Raw genomic sequence first — 18,824 nt, 5'->3', positions numbered from 1 at the left:
GTTCAGGAAGGGATAGAGCCCTATTTTATTGACAATACATAGCTTATATACTTAATTCATGTCATAGAAAGCAATATAGTAGGCGTAACAGCTGAGAGAAGACAAGATAACAGCATCCACGTGTTACTAGTACGTAATCAGAAGGCGTGGACTAGGCGTGAACTAGAGGGGTGCGCTAGAAACGTCACGGGTAGGTGTCACAAAGGGGTGGCACAAAGCAGAAATGTTGCAATGTCAGCGGAAATCAGAGGCTTGGATGCGCGCGCAGCTGCATGACGTGTGATTGACGTGAGACTGGAGGGTGCAGGGGGCATGACATTTACACTAGCGGAAAGAGACAGAAGTCTGGCATGTCAGATCAACTCGTACTTCTATCACATCTGATATCTGATGTTTGGGAACCATATTATCTGAACGGAAAAGGTCTCTGGGGCAGAAGCTATTCTATACTGACTGTGAGTGCGTGTATAAGCGCCTAAGTGTCTGCATGAGAAGCGTGGGGGCTTGGGCCTTCCATGGGAGCATGGTAACAGAGCTATGAATTACTTGCACGGAGACAGGCCGGCCCTTTGGCTCTGCAGCTGGGGGGGATGTTTACTGAAACTAGTAGGCAGGAATGTATTTTCAAGGAGCGGAGCAGATAATTCGAAGGTTGTAGTCAGTCTTGGCAGGCAGCAGGCTGAGCTAAGCGCGGTGGGCCGCGCTGGAAGTAAGTCAGAGTTCACGGGTACAGAGACAGCCTGGGCTGAGGCCTTCAGAGTCAGGAGCCAGAAAAAGGCTCGATGGCAGAAATTCAGGGCCTACTTTGCCAGAGCTGAAAAACGTGTAAAGTACACTACAAAAAGACGTTGGCATAGCATACTTAGGAACGGACTATTCAATCCATTCAGGGTGGGTTTGAAAGAGGACAGGTTAACGTTGGACGCAAATGTATTTGCGTCTTCATAGCTGGCACAGGAGGGAAGTTACATGCACTTTAAGCTGGTACATGGAGTCGGTGGGGTACACGATAGGGAACACAACTTGACCATTAAAATTTATATTTCCTCATTCCCTCCTTGTTACCTACGGACCCTTCATGATATATCGATCCTCATGAATCGATCAGTTTGTTCTTGTAACATCATTTGCTCTTCTTTCCTTCTTTGACGTTGTGAGAGAAAACTGGAATGTTCAATGCATGATGTGGCACACAGTCCACAAATAGCTGGCCCACACTGTAGGCACAGGCAGCAACTGAATACTTGGACTAGGCCAATGCCTAGGAAGGATAGGATCTTCCATCCCCAAGCGGTTAACGTTGTCCAGAACCAACCGGACCAAGTCCAGGTGCCTGGATTCTGATGTATCAGATTGGCAATTTTATGAAGACGGGTAATAGCTTTGTATACAGATGGCGCGTTTTCTGGAATGAAAACACAGCAACTTGACCCGATGACCTTACAGGCTCCACCTCTATCTGCCAAGATGACGTCAATAACAAGACGATTCTGAAGGACAACTACCCGCATGGCGGACTGCTCTTCTGTTAAGTTACCTAAGGCGGAGGCAGTTTCATTTACCACTGCTTCAAGTGTTCTAGTTAATCTGCGTATGAGTTTACTATTTTGGACAGGGCCTAAGAAGAAAAAGAGCCCTTTATTGAAATCTGTGTATTGCTCCCATGCCGTTTCAGTGTAGTCGACAATCGGGAGATCTCTTCGGAGTCTATTCTTTACTAGATTTGTATTTCTGTGATAATCAGGAGGAGCTAGAAAAACAGGTGGCAGAAGGAATGCAATATAACAGGTACCATCCCAATCTGGAGGTAAGCGTATGTATGCGGTATGACCACAAACAAAGTAAGAATGACGGGTAGCTCTAAAAGAAGACTTGCCTTGATCACTGAATTCGACCACAGTAGTACATTTACTATGACCTAAGTGTACTGAACCTTTCTTACTGACACATAATTCACCAGTGACTGGTAATACTGACATAGCGGGCAGAACTGGTGCAGCTTCGGATTCTACAGTAAGAATCATAAGGTTAATTGTGTAATTACCTAATCCATATACTTCATTTTCTAGATCAGTTCCTATTCTAGTGGGGAGTCCCTTCTTGTCAGGGTAACAGACGTTAAGCAGAACTAAGTTCAAGTTTCCCCAAACCCAGCTCCCTTTGTAAACAGCAATATCAGGATCTAAGGAATTAATTATTCTAAACCATGCTCCACAGGAGCCATTGTGAGTGAACGGGTACGGAAAGAGGGGCAGAGCTCCCTTGTATTTCTGGTAGGGAGGGAGTCGGCCACATATCCAGCAGTTTGTAGCATTATTAGTCTGATGGGAATGATGTAACATACTAATGAATGTGTTGTTGCGCAGCGCAAGTCTGTAAGAGAGTTCATGTGGAGGTAACTCGCTAAAAGAATGTTCAGCAGAAACATTGTAAGCAGATTGTTCACGCTTGAAAATAGGGCAATAGATAGGAAGTAGTATACTTGCAACAATAATCAGAAGACTTAGGAAAAACATAATTAATAATGTCACTATACAGTGACTGCGGAGTGATTTGCAATATGTACGTTTCTTGAGTTGTCTCTCTCTCTCTCTATCTCGATCTAGGGGATACATGTCAGAAACTATTTAACCGATTCACCTAGGGGAGGACTTAAACAATTAAACTGTCTGACTTGCTAGATCGGAGCTTTAACTTATACTCTTCTTGGGGAGTTTTTTCTCGTTATGAAACTTTAAAGTCACTAGGCTTGATACAGTCTTTGGAAGGGGTGGACGAGCCTGGGTCTGGTTTCAGTTCATTGCATAGTTGAATATGGCTCGTGTGGATCCACCCCTTTCTGCCCTCCACTTTCACTGCGGTCCTCGTAGTAAGAAGGATGGTCTTCGGCGCTTTCCAGCGGGGCTCCAGCGGACTTTTCCTGTCAAAGTTCCTTATTAACACCAGGTCGCCAGGACGGACGTCATGCGGCTTTAAATCAGTGTTGTCAGGGAAGGCTGCGGCAACCTGTGAACGACATGATTGGAGTGCAGACATCAAGGAGGCAAGGTAATCTGTCAACATATTGCAATCAACATCGGTAATTTTCTTAGGAATGGGCGTCCCCCACATATTCGGTGGTCTGCCAAAAACCACTTCATACGGGGATAGTCCTGATCTCGAATGGGCAACCATTCTCATATAGAACAGTGCCACTGGCAGGGCGACTATCCAGTCGACTCCTTTCTCTTGACATATTTTAGCAAGGCGGGTCTTTAGTGTCTGATTATGCCTTTCTACAAGGCCTGCGGCTTCGGGATGTCGGACACAATGGAATTTCCACTGATATCCTAGCAGCAAAGAAACTTGCTTCATTAATTCGGATGAGAATGGCTGTCCGTTATCTGAGTATACGACACGAGGCATGCCGTACCGTGGGAAGAATTCGCGAACCAGCTGCCTGGCAGTGGTCGGAGCAGTGTAATCTGGGACTGGATATGCTTCGGTCCAACGGGAAAGTGCACAAACAATTACGAGGACATATTTGAATCCTCGACAACGGTCCATCTGGATATAATCCATCTGGAGGACTTCAAAAGGGTGATCGGGAGGATGAAATCCACCTTGCTCTACAGGGACGCTTTTACCTGGATTGAACTGACAACAGATCATGCAAGTACGCACTTTCTGTTTTGCTGCTGCTCGTAAGTGTTTATTGCTCCAAAGATTTTGTAAACTGTCTAACATCGCTTTTTCTCCTAGATGTGCTGGACTATGTGCTGTATTTATTATGACTTGAACCATAGAGTCAGGGAGAAACCATGTGGATTTTCCCTTCGTCATCCAACCTTGATCTGTCTGGACCCCTCCTAGTTCAGTCCATTTCTTTATTTCATCAGGGGTAGCATGTGTCTGAATATCAATTACATCTAGTGTGGGATCCCTGACTGTCATACAATTTGTCGGTCCTATTGTCTTTGTCATGTCAGTTGTCTGAGTGTGAGTTAATGCTGTATGTTTTGCTGTCTGGTCTGCCAGGTCATTACCCTGGGAAACAGAATCTGTAACTTTAGTATGTGCTTTACACTTCATGACGGATATGCCTGAAGGCAGATGTATTGCTTCTAACAGTGCTTGAATGAGGGGACCATGTTGGATCTTGGCACCATGAGAGGTCAAGAAACCTCTTTCTTGCCATAACATTCCGAAGTCGTGTACAACTCCGAACGCATAACGGGAATCAGTGTATATGTTAACATTTCTGTTCTTGGCTAGTATACAGGCTCGGGTCAGAGCAATAAGCTCTGCCGCTTGAGCGGACAGTGTGTCAATACGATATGTTTCTTTAACTTCAGTTTCAGTGGTCACTGCATACGCGGCCACTAATTCTCCTGTACTTGTTCTCATACATGAACCATCCACATAAAGTGTCAGGTCTGGATTTGTCAGTGGAACATCTGTTAAGTCTCGTCGAGGTTTTGTTACTACATTAATGATCTCTATACAATCATGCGGGGCTGGATCTGTCATACTTGTAGGTAACAGTGTTGCGGGGTTCAGAATGCTGCTGCGTCTGATTTCTATGTGTGGCTGGAATAGCGTTAATTCGTAACCTGTCAGTCGTGCTATAGTCAAGTGCTGAGTCTGGGTTCTGTTTAAAAGAACCTCTACAGAATGTGGAACTTGTACTGTTAATTGATGGCCTAAAACAATTGAGTCGCTCTGTCTGATTGCTAAAGCTGTCGCTGCTACTGACTTTAAGCACGCAGGGAGTGCCTGGGCTACTGAATCCAATGTACTTGAAAAATAAGCGCAAGGCTTATGTGAACCTGCTTGATCTTGGGTGAGGACAGACAATGCTGTACCATCACGTTCTGTAACGAAAAGTGTAAAAGGTTTGTTGTAACATGGTGTCGCTAAAACTGGTGCCTGGCATAATGCTTTCTTTAATTCCTCAAAGGCTTGTGTGTGTTCCTGAGTCCAAGGGAGGACAGTCGAAGTCGCTGCCTCCTGTGTCGTTAACTGGATTAGTGGTTTAGCTAGAAATGCATATTGAGGAATCCATTGTCTGCAGTACGAGGTGAGGCCTATAAAGGCCCGCACTTCCTTTTGTTTCTGGGGTCGTGGCATATTTACAATTAACTGAATGCGATCGGGAGTGAGCTGTCTCCCCACTTTGGACAGCAAGTGACCCAAGTACACAACTTGCTGAACACAGAATTGTAGCTTCGAAGGAGACACCTTGTGTCCCTTGTCGGCCAGAAAATGTAATACTGTCAGTGATGCTTGTTCACATTCGGGCTCACTTCGTGCGGTGATCAGCAGATCATCGACGTATTGCAGTAAAGCGGTGTTAACTGGCAATTGAATACAATCGAGTTGTCTTTTCAGTGCTTGACTATAGATGCTGGGGCTTTCTGTGAATCCTTGAGGTGCGCGGGAAAATTTGAAACTTCGTCCATTTAAACTGAATCCGAAGAGGTATTGGCTCTCTGGATCAATGGGTACACTAAAGAAAGCGTTCTTGAGGTCAATTACAGTGAAGAACGTTGCTTCAGAATCAATAGCAGTTAATAGGGAAGAGATATCGGGGACCACAGGGTACTGTGGTACAATGCATTTATTCAATTCTCTTAGATCAATCACCAGCCGATATACTGGCGGAGCATTGGGATCAGTACGTTTAAGAATTGGAATGATGGGTGAATTACAGATATTGGAGTCGGTCTCTACGACCACTCCTTGGGCAATGAGCTCTTCAATGATTTTCAGTAAAGCCACTACAGCATCGGGTGGTAACTTGTATTGTCTGATTCGTGGTAACACAACCCCTATCTTGAGTGTAACACGGTACGGTGTGATATGCATACAACCTACATCAGTTGGGCCTTTTGCCCACAAGTGATCTGGTACATTTCTCAATCTGACATCAAACTCTCGTAATACATAATGACCCTTGAAATCCCGCAGAAAGAGTCTAACTCCTTCCGGGGAACAGCATATTATAGCTCCTAGAGCCTTCAATGTTTTTATGCCTAACAGATTTTCTGGACATGATTTCGTAAGTAGCAAGTCTGTAACACGTGATAACGGACCCACAGCCAGGGGAACAGGTTCTGATACCTCATTTACAATGGGCTGTCCTGAAAAACCAAGGGAAACATTCTGTGAGCCTGAGAGGGGTGCCCCTGGGACTTCGTCATGGCTGATCGTGGTGCGGCTTGCCCCTGTGTCAATTAAGAACTTTCTGTCTTTTCCCAATACTTGACTGTGTACATAAGGACCCTCTTGATCTACAGGAATTTCAATAAGAGGCAAGCCCAATTCCCTCTCTAGGCTGTTTCATGCGTATCGTTGGTAATCGGGGTAAGCAGCTTGGGCATACTGGTACATCTGTTGGGAAACTTGTTGAGTCGCGGCCATGGGCTGTGGCTGTGATACTGCTACTGTCTGTGCTGTATGAGATGAAGCATGCATAGGCTGCGTGTTCTGCATGGGCTGTACGTTCTGTGCGGTCTGTTGCTGGGCCTGATCTTGTCTTGGTGGATGTGGTCTTTCCTTAGTTTTACCTGTTGATATGTTATGTTTCAGAACTGGACATTCATGTACGTAGTGACCTGGCTGCTTACAGTAGTTGCATGTCCCTTTAACGGGAGCTGCGGCGTGGCCAGTCTGGGTCGTACCCTTTCTGTGGCCGTCGGTTGGAACTGATTGGGCTACTAACATTTTCATTTTCGTGTCTTTCATACGTTTCTGTTCCTGATCCTGTTCTTCTCTAATTCTGTTCTGATGGTATTGTAACATTTGTAACATCTGTGATGGCGTATTTGCTTGCCATGTACTCTCAACCTTGTATACTCTGTTTTTAACTGCTAACAGGGAATTCTCGACTAACTTTGATACAAAAAGATGCGGGTATGACTCGCTACTTGGTTTAAGACCACTATTAATAATGAAACATTTCTCGAATCTTGAATAGAAGTCACTAGTATCTTCGTCGGGTTTCTGCTTACATGCTGAGATTGCGTCCCAGTCTTCCTTTCTTGTTGTCAATAATCTTGGCAGAACCTGTACTATCAACCTGGTAATGCTTTAGTTTTCTCCCCAAGGCCTACCCCTGGGACACGTTTGTTCTCTGCGTCTTCTATTTCTGCCCATACAATCTTTTTCTCTCCCACCTCCCATTCCTTTTCCTTCAGTTTCTCGTAGATGCCCGTAGGCAGCAGTACTTTTAACATTTTCATGATATCTTCATATGTGTAATCCCCCATCAGTAACATGTCTTTAAGTTCTCTGTGAAAACCTGCAGGGTCTTTATCATGACAGGGTACTAGTTTCTTCATTTCTAACAGTTCTAACTTGGTCAGAGGCGTGTGTACATACACACGTTTCAAGGTATGATCCTCACCCATAACTGGGTGTACTTCTCGTAAGGGGTTCTGACTTTCAATGCCATGCAGACGCTCCATATGATACATTTTTTTTTCTGGGGGCGGAGCGGAAACATATTCGGAGCTTACGAAAGTGTCATATCTATGTCGTTGTTCTAGAATTATTTGTATTAACTTGGTACTTAGACCTCTCCATCTATCCATGAGTAGTGTTTCTAATGTTTCGTGTAAGGGACCTGGATCAGAATGTTGGTTTCTGTATTTCGTGAGGAGGTGCTGCATCATGTATACACCTGCTAATTTCTGCTCGTCTGGGGAAAGGTTCAGGAATGTCTGCGCTACGGTGTCATCATTGTATATATCCGCATTGTCAGTCCATAATATGGCTGACCGGGCTAGTTCTTGTTCATCCATAGAATTGAGTACATGGTACCCCATTCGTTCTCGGAGTCTTTTATCAGTCTCCTGAAACTGATGTTCAGGAGAATTCGGGTTCGTTAAGGCAGAGAGAAAAACTCTCTTGCTTTCTGGACGAATACCTTTCCTAAGGTAAGTTCCCTTACCTACATACGCTATAGTATCTGTAGTCTTTTCTGGTTCTTCAAGTTCTTCTTCCCCCTCGGAGGAAGCCCTTTCTTTCTCTTTTTCGTGTATTTCTATCACTGCTTTTCTTATTTTCTTGTACATACTGGCTATGCAGGTCCCCTTGTCGTGCTTTCCTTCAGATATATTTTGACCCCACTTGTTGAGTGCATCTAATTCACCCTGATCTGTCTCAGGCCTGTCTCGTTCTCTTATTAGGCAATTTATAAAAAAACTTAGTATCTGTCCTTGAACGTCAACTTTCTGATGCTCCATGGCATCCTTAATACTGTCAGGGTCTTTCCCAGTCTGAACAAACTGATATATTCTATCTAGGCGCTCCTTCATTCCTGCAAATAACAGCAGGAAATCAGTAGCAGATCGTAACCGTAGTGATGCCATCATCATTCTATCGTCTTTGCCGGGTACTGGGTCATATCTGCAAACTGTAAGTTGTCCTTTGAGTATGTCGAGACGGGGTGACTTGAACGTGAAAGGACTCTGCAAGTCCCCGAGCTGTAACCTGCGCGTTAATGGCGGGGTCTGAAGACCCCCGGTCGCACCTCCTGAGGCGGAAGTTTGGACATTTTCTCTCTGTGGAGTCTGTATCTGTACCTGAATTTGTCTCTTAGTAGGGTCAGGTAGACGCGTTTTCGGTAGATCAACTTTAGGTACGGGAAGTGGTGGAGGTGGAGGAATCTGTTGTGGTACTGGCGGAATATGATCTTGGGGCGGGTTACCACCCCTTTCCCTGTCGTTAGGCAGGGCGCGGACAGGCAGATTGGTGTAAGCAGGTGCTACATCCTCTAGATAGGAATTCAGGAATATGTCTTTAGTAGTCCTGTGATTTACTTTAGTTGGAACCAATGGTGGCAGCAGATTTTTCAGTATTTCTGAAATGGCCTCAGGCGAACCCTCGGCCGCGAGATACATACCGTTTACGAGATTGTTTCGTGCACGGTCTACTTGCTCTGTTTTTACTCTGATCCCTTCAGTAACTAATTCATTTTCTTGGGCTTTATCTGATTCTTTAAGTCTGTCTTCTCTACGTAGTTCTTTTTCAGCACGCTTATGTGATTCCTTACGCCAAAACTCTATGGCGTCTTTCTGAGATTGTCTGGCTTTCTTTTTCCATAGCGCTTCCTCTACCTTCATGATGCACTCGGCATCCCATGTTCCGGTAACAGGCCATCTGTGTCTCTCGTCTAGATGTTTAGTATAATCGGCCCATAAATCTAGATACAATATGGCATCTAAGCCATGCTTATGGTACATAAAATTTCCGGGAGTGTCCCTAGGGGGGATAGGAATTTCTTCCTCTAGTATCCCTTTCCTAGTTCCTATCTGCTTTAATTTGTCGAAAAACGGCATCTTGTTTTACTTAGTACTGAATGCTCAATCCTAACTACTTAATACTGAATACAGTTAGTTATACAAGAACACAATAATGCACATTAAAAACAGTCACACTCATACCACGACATTAATCACATGAAAAGACATTTGAGACATATATGACTACCCCCTTTACCGGATGTACTGCTAAACAGCACAGATACACTGTCAAAGACAATGCAAAAACTTGAATAACTGATGTACTGCTAAACAGTACAGATACACTGTCTAAAACAGTGCAGACCGGACTTGTGTACCCAAACCCGTCTAGATACGTCCCAGCAATGGTACTCACCGGGAAGCACGGAAAACAGAAGGCCTCGGAAAACTCGACTGGACTGGACCGGACTCGACTCGACTCGACACGTGGATACTTCGGAAAACTGGTGGGCCTCTTGACACCTCGGACCTTGCTTCTTTCGGCTAGGCTCTGGTCGGGATCCTCCGCACTCCTCACCGCCTCGTCTGGGCGCTGATTGCAGTCTTCGTCACCTCCGTGGGCCAGAGGGAGATACAGGAAATCCTGCCAGTACGCGTAGTTTCCTTCTAACTGATGGCAGGGGACAGAGCTTGCAACGCACCAACCGGCGCGTGGGGTTGGGGAGGGGTCCCTATTCGGGCGCCAAAATGTCATAAATATTTAATTTACCATCTTAATTTCTATGCAGGTAAGTACTTAATCAATAATAACTCAATCGGAAAGAAAGAAACAGAGTCCGTGGTGTTAGAGTTCTTAGGGGTTTTATTCCTCAAAAAGGAATAGTCATGACCTGGATATCATGTTCCTGCAACCACAAGGGGTTCAGGAAGGGATAGAGCCCTATTTTATTGACAATACATAGCTTATATACTTAAGTCATGTCATAGAAAGCAATATAGTAGGCGTAACAGCTGAGAGAAGACAAGATAACAGCATCCACGTGTTACTAGTACGTAATCAGAAGGCGTGGACTAGGCGTGAACTAGAGGGGTGTGCTAGAAACGTCACGGGTAGGTGTCACAAAGGGGTGGCACAAAGCAGAAATGTTGCAATGTCAGCGGAAATCAGAGGCTTGGATGCGCGCGCAGCTGCATGACGTGTGATTGACGTGAGACTGGAGGGTGCAGGGGGCATGACATTTACACTAGCGGAAAGAGACAGAAGTCTGGCATGTCAGATCAACTCGTACTTCTATCACATCTGATATCTGATGTTTGGGAACCATATTATCTGAACGGAAAAGGTCTCTGGGGCAGAAGCTATTCTATACTGACTGTGAGTGCGTGTATAAGCGCCTAAGTGTCTGCATGAGAAGCGTGGGGGCTTGGGCCTTCCATGGGAGCATGGTAACAGAGCTATGAATTACTTGCACGGAGACAGGCCGGCCCTTTGGCTCTGCAGCTGGGGGGGATGTTTACTGAAACTAGTAGGCAGGAATGTATTTTCAAGGAGCGGAGCAGATAATTCGAAGGTTGTAGTCAGTCTTGGCAGGCAGCAGGCTGAGCTAAGCGTGGTGGGCCGCGCTGGAAGTAAGTCAGAGTTCACGGGTACAGAGACAGCCTGGGCTGAGGCCTTCAGAGTCAGGAGCCAGAAAAAGGCTCGATGGCAGAAATTCAGGGCCTACTTTGCCAGAGCTGAAAAACGTGTAAAGTACACTACAAAAAGACGTTGGCATAGCATACTTAGGAACGGACTATTCAATCCATTCAGGGTGGGTTTGAAAGAGGACAGGTTAACGTTGGACGCAAATGTATTTGCGTCTTCATAGCTGGCACAGGAGGGAAGTTGCATGCACTTTAAGCTGGTACATGGAGTCGGTGGGGTACACGATAGGGAACACAACTTGACCATTAAAATTTATATTTCCTCAGTACATTTAGACTCTGTACCCTCTACCTCCCTGTACTTCTGCTTAGCTCCTGGAAGCAGCTTAGGGGCATATTCTCAAGGACTAATCGCCGATTTATCGGGACTTAAGCATGGCAAAAGTGGCGATGGATTCATCGCCCCATTCCCAAGCTGGTGCAAACTGCTAACATTGCCAGTTTTCCAGTGTTAGCTGCCGCAAAAAACATCACCACGGATGAGAGCGACAATTAACGCTAATGAAATGCAGAGTAGGCGTACCCGTCCAAAAACACATGAAAACACCACTTTGCGATATTGGGAAGGAAAGAGAAAGCCCGAATGACGAAGACCCACTGAAGAAATATTGTATGGTGTACTACAATACGTTTGACTTGTAAAAATGTATTTGGATCTCATGTACACTGTCTATATACCATGCATCAATGAAAAAAGAAAGAAATAATAAAAGCAAAGCGTTCCATAAACACCAGTAAAACACTGTTTCAGTTGTTTTTTATGGCGCAAAAATGAGTAACCACTGAAAAGCACAGTTTTTTTTGAGGTATTGAAATCACTGGAAAACACTGAAAAAACACCTCCAGAATTGACAAAAAATAGAAACTGAAAACAGGAAACCTATCTATAAATAATTACATTTATGGTCGCGATCTAGAGAGGCATAGTTGGGGCAAAACTATGGTCCCGAATGCAGCCCTGAGCGGTCGCCAGTGGCTGAGATTAATTCAAGCATTCCTTCCAACATCATCTTGTTGTTTCAGTGTTTTCTCAGTTTCATCTTTCTCTGTTGGTTCTATGAGATGTTATTGATTACCTCGCGGGCTGACTGACATTAGTTGTTCCTTTCAGAGGAAAGTTGTTTTATCACAGGGTCGTGAATGGTTGTTCTGGCTGTGATCGTTTTTATTTTAAATAAAGACAAGAGAACCCATGGATCATGAGAACCAGGATTCTATACATATAGAGCTTCGGATTGTAATTGCAGTAACAACTGTCACATTCCTCAATCTGCTCCCCAAATTCCAAGAGGCAGACATTAACGACTGCTGTAGCACTTCACACTTGGCTATTTTTGGTGAACTAGTACTTCCAGCCCGACTGGTATAGCAAACACACTTTCCTACTTCTACGGCAACACTATTTTGCCTACAATCGTGCAATCAAGTCGTTGGATCCAACAACGGGTCCAGTTCTAGTGACTCAGTCCAGTGATAATTTATTTCCTGTCCTGATGCTGACTCTCTGATTGGTTAAAATGGTTTGAAAACTCAACGCCAAGTAAGTAGTCACTATTCTTAGTTAAGACTTATTTACAATTATTTATTGGGTCTTCCGCCCGAATATGTATTAACTGTCAATAACATTGGACTTTAACTATTTGTCTTCAGAACTGATTCTGCAAAATAAATTGTGTATGTCTGTCATTTGCACTGAGCACAGTGTTAAGTGTATCTCTGTAATAATTGTAACCTTCAGATCTGATATTGTGGTACTATTTCATCTTTAAGTTGCTCTCTTCTAAGAGAAACCATTGTTGCCGTATTATGTGATTGGTTTTTATGGCTGGGCAGTGACAAGTTGTAACAGTGAACTGGAAGTGGTTTCCTCCCGGCCAGTTTGTGTTGCCTCTACAGGCTATTGTTTGTTCTCTTGCTGGCTGGCGCATGTTGTTTTGTTTTGGCTTTGATTATTTCTTTGCTTTAGCCCTAAGATGTTGCCACGCTATGTTGTAACCTATTGCATGTACATTTTTCAGGTATGCTTTGACAGTAAACCTCGAATCATCAGTGAGAGGAGTAGATCAAATGCGTCAGTGTGTGTAAACCCTGCAGCCCAGCACAGCTTTGAAGAGAATAAGTGAGTACCGGGGAGGGAGTATCTGTGGAATTTATAGGTAGGGCATCAAGTGAGAAGCTAGAAGGGGGAGGTGCCACAGTGGTAAGTGTTTTCGGAAAAGGAGGTCCCTGGGGCCCTCTCTGTAGGTATCTGTGTTTTCAGTGATTTCCACATCACCTGCATACCTGAATGTTGGGGTTTTGTCAGCAGAAATGCTGCAACAAACCTGAAAGGCAAAGAATGATTTGGATGCACGCTCTTATCTTGATGTGCACACTATTCACTCTTTAAAGGACTCTACATCACAATGCATTAACCGTCCACCACCCAGCTACCTCTCCTATCACTTGATCACTTTGTGCTTGTCTTTAACACAGCACAGTGCTCTGCTACATTTTGGCTAGGTTCACGCTGTAGAAACACCATATATGTACATAGATACATGCATGCATGTTCAGCTTAGCTCTTGTTTGTTTTTGCAGAATTAGTGGACTTCTGACCCCAGTCATTTCGGGGGACCCCAAAGTAAGATGGCACTAATGTAACATATAAGTTTATTCAAAGTTTATGACACAGGTCTCTACAACATTACAGCAAAAGGACATAAGAATCCGTTTAAATCTGCTGATGACTGGCCAGTAATAGGAAAAATATTTTAAATTCACATAATCAAGGTACGAAATCATTTAAAACCACAAAAAATCTAACCAATACACAAGTTGCATCCATATAACTGCATTAAAACATTCATTTTATTGTTACCAATCTTGATTATATATTGTTCTTTAAATGAATAGGTTTTAAGATTTTACAATGCAAATTTCTAATGTTTATTTTCAACCCAAAGCCACAGAATCCTTCTGAATTCTTAAAAGAAGATTCCACAGAGGTCTGAGAGAGGAGAGGATGGAGCCATATCCCAAATCTTAATATTATTCTATGCTTTTGGTGGTTAGATAAACCAAATACTGAAAAAAGAATTCTACTGTTAAGAGCTTTTGACTGATATTGGACATCTTTCTCTCCAGGCCATCGAACCCCGCTCAGTCAACTCATTCTTTGAAAAGGCTATGGGGTATGCAAAATTGAAGTTACAGATTTATAATGCGATTGCCATATCCATCAGCTGTTTCTTTATCTTCTTTACCCAACTCCAGTTTATGTCTCCTCCTGTTGTGTGAGCCTCTGAACAGACTTTCAAGACTTATATACTTTTAGTCTGTAGCATACTAAAAGTATAAAAGTCTCCAAAGCCTGTTCTGAGAGACACACAACTTTAGGAGACTTCCATTTGAGTTGCTTATTAATAATCAGGCCTTGAGCCTTAAGAGACCCTAATTTAGAGGATAAAAGAGCGAGCCACCTTCTAGTAGCTGCAGTCAAGTTTAACCCTCAGAAGCTCCAAGTCCAGAGGCCGTCTGCCTGGTCACACCAGTATTCCCTTTGCATTGCAGCAGGTTGGCATATGTAATGAACTTTTACTGTGTGAATGTTGTTTCCTCTAAAAGTATAGCTCTATCCCCCAACTGTGGGAAATACTTACCCTGGTCTGCTATCCTTTGTGTTCTGAAGGCATTTGTGCATGACTGGGCAGCGGGGTCAGTTGTTACAAATGCCTCACCCAAACCACTCGGAAGTTTCCATCTTGTAGCATGGTTTGGGTTACACTTCTCCAGAATCTGCTTCCATTTTCATGATTGTTCCTCTCTGCAGTGAAGTTGCTGACACATCTGCAGACTGATATCAGAAAAATGGGCAACCCAAACAACCCTTGAGGGCTTGGGCAAAAATCAATGATCAGGTATGTATGCCTTCAAGGGATTTTATTTCACAATATTTTGTCTCTGTTCCAGAGAGTTTCGACTTATAAGGGTCAAATGAATAGACACCTTTCTTTTTTGGAAAATAATTCCTATTCTTAATTAATTTGACACCATTGAATCTATGGTAGCGTCTAAATCTGTATCATTTAGTTTACTCCTACAGTGTATTAAGTAAACTTATACATGCTGTCAAAGAAGTCATATAAAAAAGGAAAAGCTGAGAGGGTGTATATAGAAAAATAGATGATTTTATCTTGGTCAAATGAATTACAGGGTACAAATATACACAATTTATACAAATGCAACAGATAGGTAACACTATTACTCAGGTGACCTCACTGTGACATTAAGAGACACCTTTCTTCAAATTATTAATTAAAAATAAATCATAGAAGACTAGGTGTCAGTCTTACACCTTCTCTTCTATGATTTCAGAAGACAAAATATTTCTATGAAGACAAAATATTGTGAAATAAAATCCCTTGAAGGCATACATACCTGATCACATCTGCAGACTGTCACTACCTTTACGAATAGAAACTTTTTTGTTACATTTATATAAGCTTGGTACCGAGCTAACAGTCCTTGTTCCCGGAATTTGTAGTTTGCATTGCAGTAACTGCTTATATTCAGTATGGCAATTTTTGTGTGCACTTAGCTTAGTTTGTTGAACAATACCTATTCTTTTTGTATTGGTAGTTGACTCTACACTGCTTAATTGCATTAGCAACTTTCCATCCTAGCTAGGAAGCCACATGTTCTTGCTTCAGTGTCAAGGCGTGTTAATTAATAAACAACTTGAATTTAGGTCTCCTTCTTTGTTGACTTTAATACTTTAAGTATGCTACAGAAGTGTCATTGTATTGTGGAGTCCAGGGAAATTACTAGGGTCAGTGTGGGCAAATCCAAACGGCAACTAACCTGAAGATATCACATAGGTGGACTGTTTTTTGATAATCAGCTTTATTGGATTTTCAAAAGCACGAAAATTCATTGGCAGCAGATCATTTATCATGGGAAGTAACATGGCAATATACACAGTCAACAAGGCATGGACAGCCCAGCTGGGCTGGGTAAGGCAGGTCAGAGAATCATTGTAAATACATAAAATTAGACAGATCATCACATTGGTAGCAGATTAAACCATTTATTCCACTCTTTACCAAATAAGTCAGAGTAGCCCCGGGCTTCGAAGAGAGACTCCTCCTGCATTTCACACCAATCCACTCCTCTCTTCCATTTCTGTACAGTTGGCGTCTTAGCCAGGAACCAAAGCGCAGCTATATCTCTTTTTGCCACCGCCACGGCCGTCCCCTGAAAGCGCTTGTCTGCCCTAGAGCCATCCAGGCCATCAAACACCCCCAGCAGCAAGCGTCTCTGATCATGAGGGACCTCCCATCCCAGGGCCTGCGTGAGTTCGAGTTCAACCCCTCTCCAGAACGGCGCTGAAGCCTGACATTGCCATACCATGTGATAGAAATCGGCTGGAGCAGAGTCACAGCGCGTGCATGCTGGGGAAGGTCTCATATGGGACCGGAATAGGCGCGCCGGAGTGAGGTAGGCCGCATGAAGGTAGTAAAGTTGGACCAGGTGCAGCTTGGAGGATGTGGTCAAGGTTTTGGGTGCCATAAGGGCATCTTGCCAGTCCGCCTCCTCTAGGGGGCCCAACCATCCCTCCCAGCGAGCCCTGAGCTGATCAAGGGATGTGGGACCATTGTTCACCAATGACCGGTATTTGCCGGACACTACCCCCACCCACCCCCCTCCCCTCCGCTCCCCAGGTTCCCCATCATCACCTAAGCCTCCAGTGGGCTGAATTCCGGAAAAGAGGTAGGGGATGAAATGAGTGTATGGAGGGCGAGTCTAAGTTGTAGCTATTTATAGAATTGGGAATGAAGCAGGGCGTGGCGCTGTTGCAGGTCGGCAAAGGATCGCATGTGGTCTCCCACCCAGACGTCCCCAAGCAACGAGACTCCAATGAGGTCCCAGTGGCGGAACCCTTGCAGGGACGAGACCTCTTGTAGCCAGACCCCATGCCAGAGCGGTGTTTGTCAAGTGAGCTTCCGGTCCCACCGCACATGGCGTAGGGCTGTGCGCCAGGCCTAGAGCACCATCCTCGTGACAGGGGGTAGAGCCTGCGGCACCGGGCTGCCGTATAAGAACGCCTGGATCTTCGTGAAGTCTGTTGTGTTGAGTTCCACTCGGTATGCTGGGTCGGACCAGCCGCCCGCAAACCTATCGTGGATTGCGATAAGCCTCGTGGCCAAGTAGTATAGGTGGAGATTAGTTACTCCCATGCCTCCATCGAAGTGGCAGATACGACAGTGCGCCAGGGATAAATGCGCCCCCCACACACACACAGAGAAACCGGGTAAGAACGCAGTCTAGTTTCCGGAACCAACTCCCCGGGAGGTGGATGGTGAGGTTTTGCAAAATGTAAAGAAAGCGGGGAAGGATCATCATTTTAAAGAGCGCACTTCTGCCCAGGGGGTCATGGGGGAGGGCCTGCCATTTCTTGAGGTCTGACTTCATCCTGGCGACCAAAGGCGCAACGTTCAAAGCCATTCGAGCTCTGGCAGAAGGGTGATCCAGACACCTAGATATTTGAACGATTGCCTGCGAAGGGGGATATCGTCTGCCCGTCGAATTGGAGAGAACCTCCAGGCATCTGGGGCCAGAACTGTCCGGGTCCGCCAGATAAAGCAGGACGTCCTCCGCGTAAAGGGCTATCTTATCAACCTGACTCAAGTCCCACGCCCAACCCCGGATGAGTGGGTCCTGCCAGATGAGCGTCGCCAGGGGCTCCATCGCCAGCACGAACAAGAGTGGTGAGAGCGGGCACCCCTGACTCGTTCCCCTCCGGATTGGGAATGTCTCGGAAAGCTCGCCGTTAATGAGAACACGGGCTCTGGGGTTAGTATAAAGAACCCTGATCAGGTGGCGGAAGGGGAGGCCAAAGCCCATCCTCTCCAGCACATCCTCAAGGTACCTCCAGTCCACCGTATCAAAGGCCTTTTCGAAGTCGATGAAAAGCAAGCCAGATATGGGGTTATGCGACTACGGTGGGCCATAGCCAGGTGGAGACAGCGAAGGCAGTGACGATTACCCCTGGCAGGCATGAACCTGCATTGGTCTAGATGGACCAAGTCCTGCAGAAGGGGCCGGAGTCTCTGGGCTAGCACGGTAGCGAAGATCTTGAGCTCCGTCTTAATCAGCGAGATCGGGCAGTAGTCCGCACAGTCCAGGGAGGGCGGCTGCGTTTTTGGAATGACCACTATAGTGGCCACGTCAGATTCAGGTGGGAAGGATCCTGCCTCCGCCACATGGTTGAATAGCTCCACTAAATGGGGAACCAGAAGCTCGCGAAAGGTCGAGTAATACTCCTGGGTTAGCCATCCGGACTAGGCGTTTTACCGGGGTGCAATAGTGAAATCGCTTCGTGAATTTCCTCCGGGATGAAGTGGTGATCCAGAGCCGGGGGAGACACGGCAGCTGAGTACCGGTCCTCTCCAGCAGGTCCATCAGGGGAGCACCAGGGGGGCGAGCGGCATATAAGGTCGCGTAGTAATCAGCAAAAGTTTGTGCTATGGCTGAAGACGTCACCTGGTGGGCCCCGGTATCCGAACGGATTTCGGGAATAACACGGTTGACCTTGGGATATGACACTAGGTTGTGGAGGAGCTTGCCATTTTTATCATCCCACCCATAAATATGTGCCACCGATGAACGCCAGAGCATTTACGCGGATTCCAAGGAGATCCGGCGAATCTCCTCGCGGACCACTGCCAGTTGCTGTGAGGAGTCTCTGCGACCATTAGTTAGCTGGGTGCGTTCCAGCTGTGCTGCCTGAGATTCCAGCTGCACAAGTTGGGATGTTTGCTCCACCCGTTTCGCGTGGACCAGTCCCCTGGCCAACATAGGTTGACTGTTAATGGTGTCATCCGGATATAGCAATTAAGCAACTAGAAAAGA

At 45.3% G+C, this 18,824-nt stretch overlaps 1 protein-coding gene across 2 annotated transcripts in view; it reads left to right on the top strand.

Moving 5' to 3' along the window:
* Positions 1–18,824, top strand: part of ZC3H7B (zinc finger CCCH-type containing 7B) — a 213,256-nt gene that overhangs the window by 168,680 nt on the left and 25,752 nt on the right. For both annotated transcript variants that reach the window (XM_086963525.1, XM_086963526.1), the window contains one exon: positions 12,950–13,050. In XM_086963525.1, the coding sequence (XP_086819651.1) occupies positions 12,950–13,050 (101 nt within the window). The remainder of the gene's footprint in view (positions 1–12,949; positions 13,051–18,824) is intronic.

The sequence above is a fragment of the Lissotriton vulgaris genome, chromosome 1_1 (assembly GCF_964263255.1).
Source record: "Lissotriton vulgaris chromosome 1_1, aLisVul1.2, whole genome shotgun sequence".
Taxonomy (NCBI): Eukaryota; Metazoa; Chordata; class Amphibia; order Caudata; family Salamandridae; genus Lissotriton; species Lissotriton vulgaris.
Note: the sequence above shows the minus strand (reverse complement) of the source record. Positions and strands in the feature narration are given on the sequence as shown.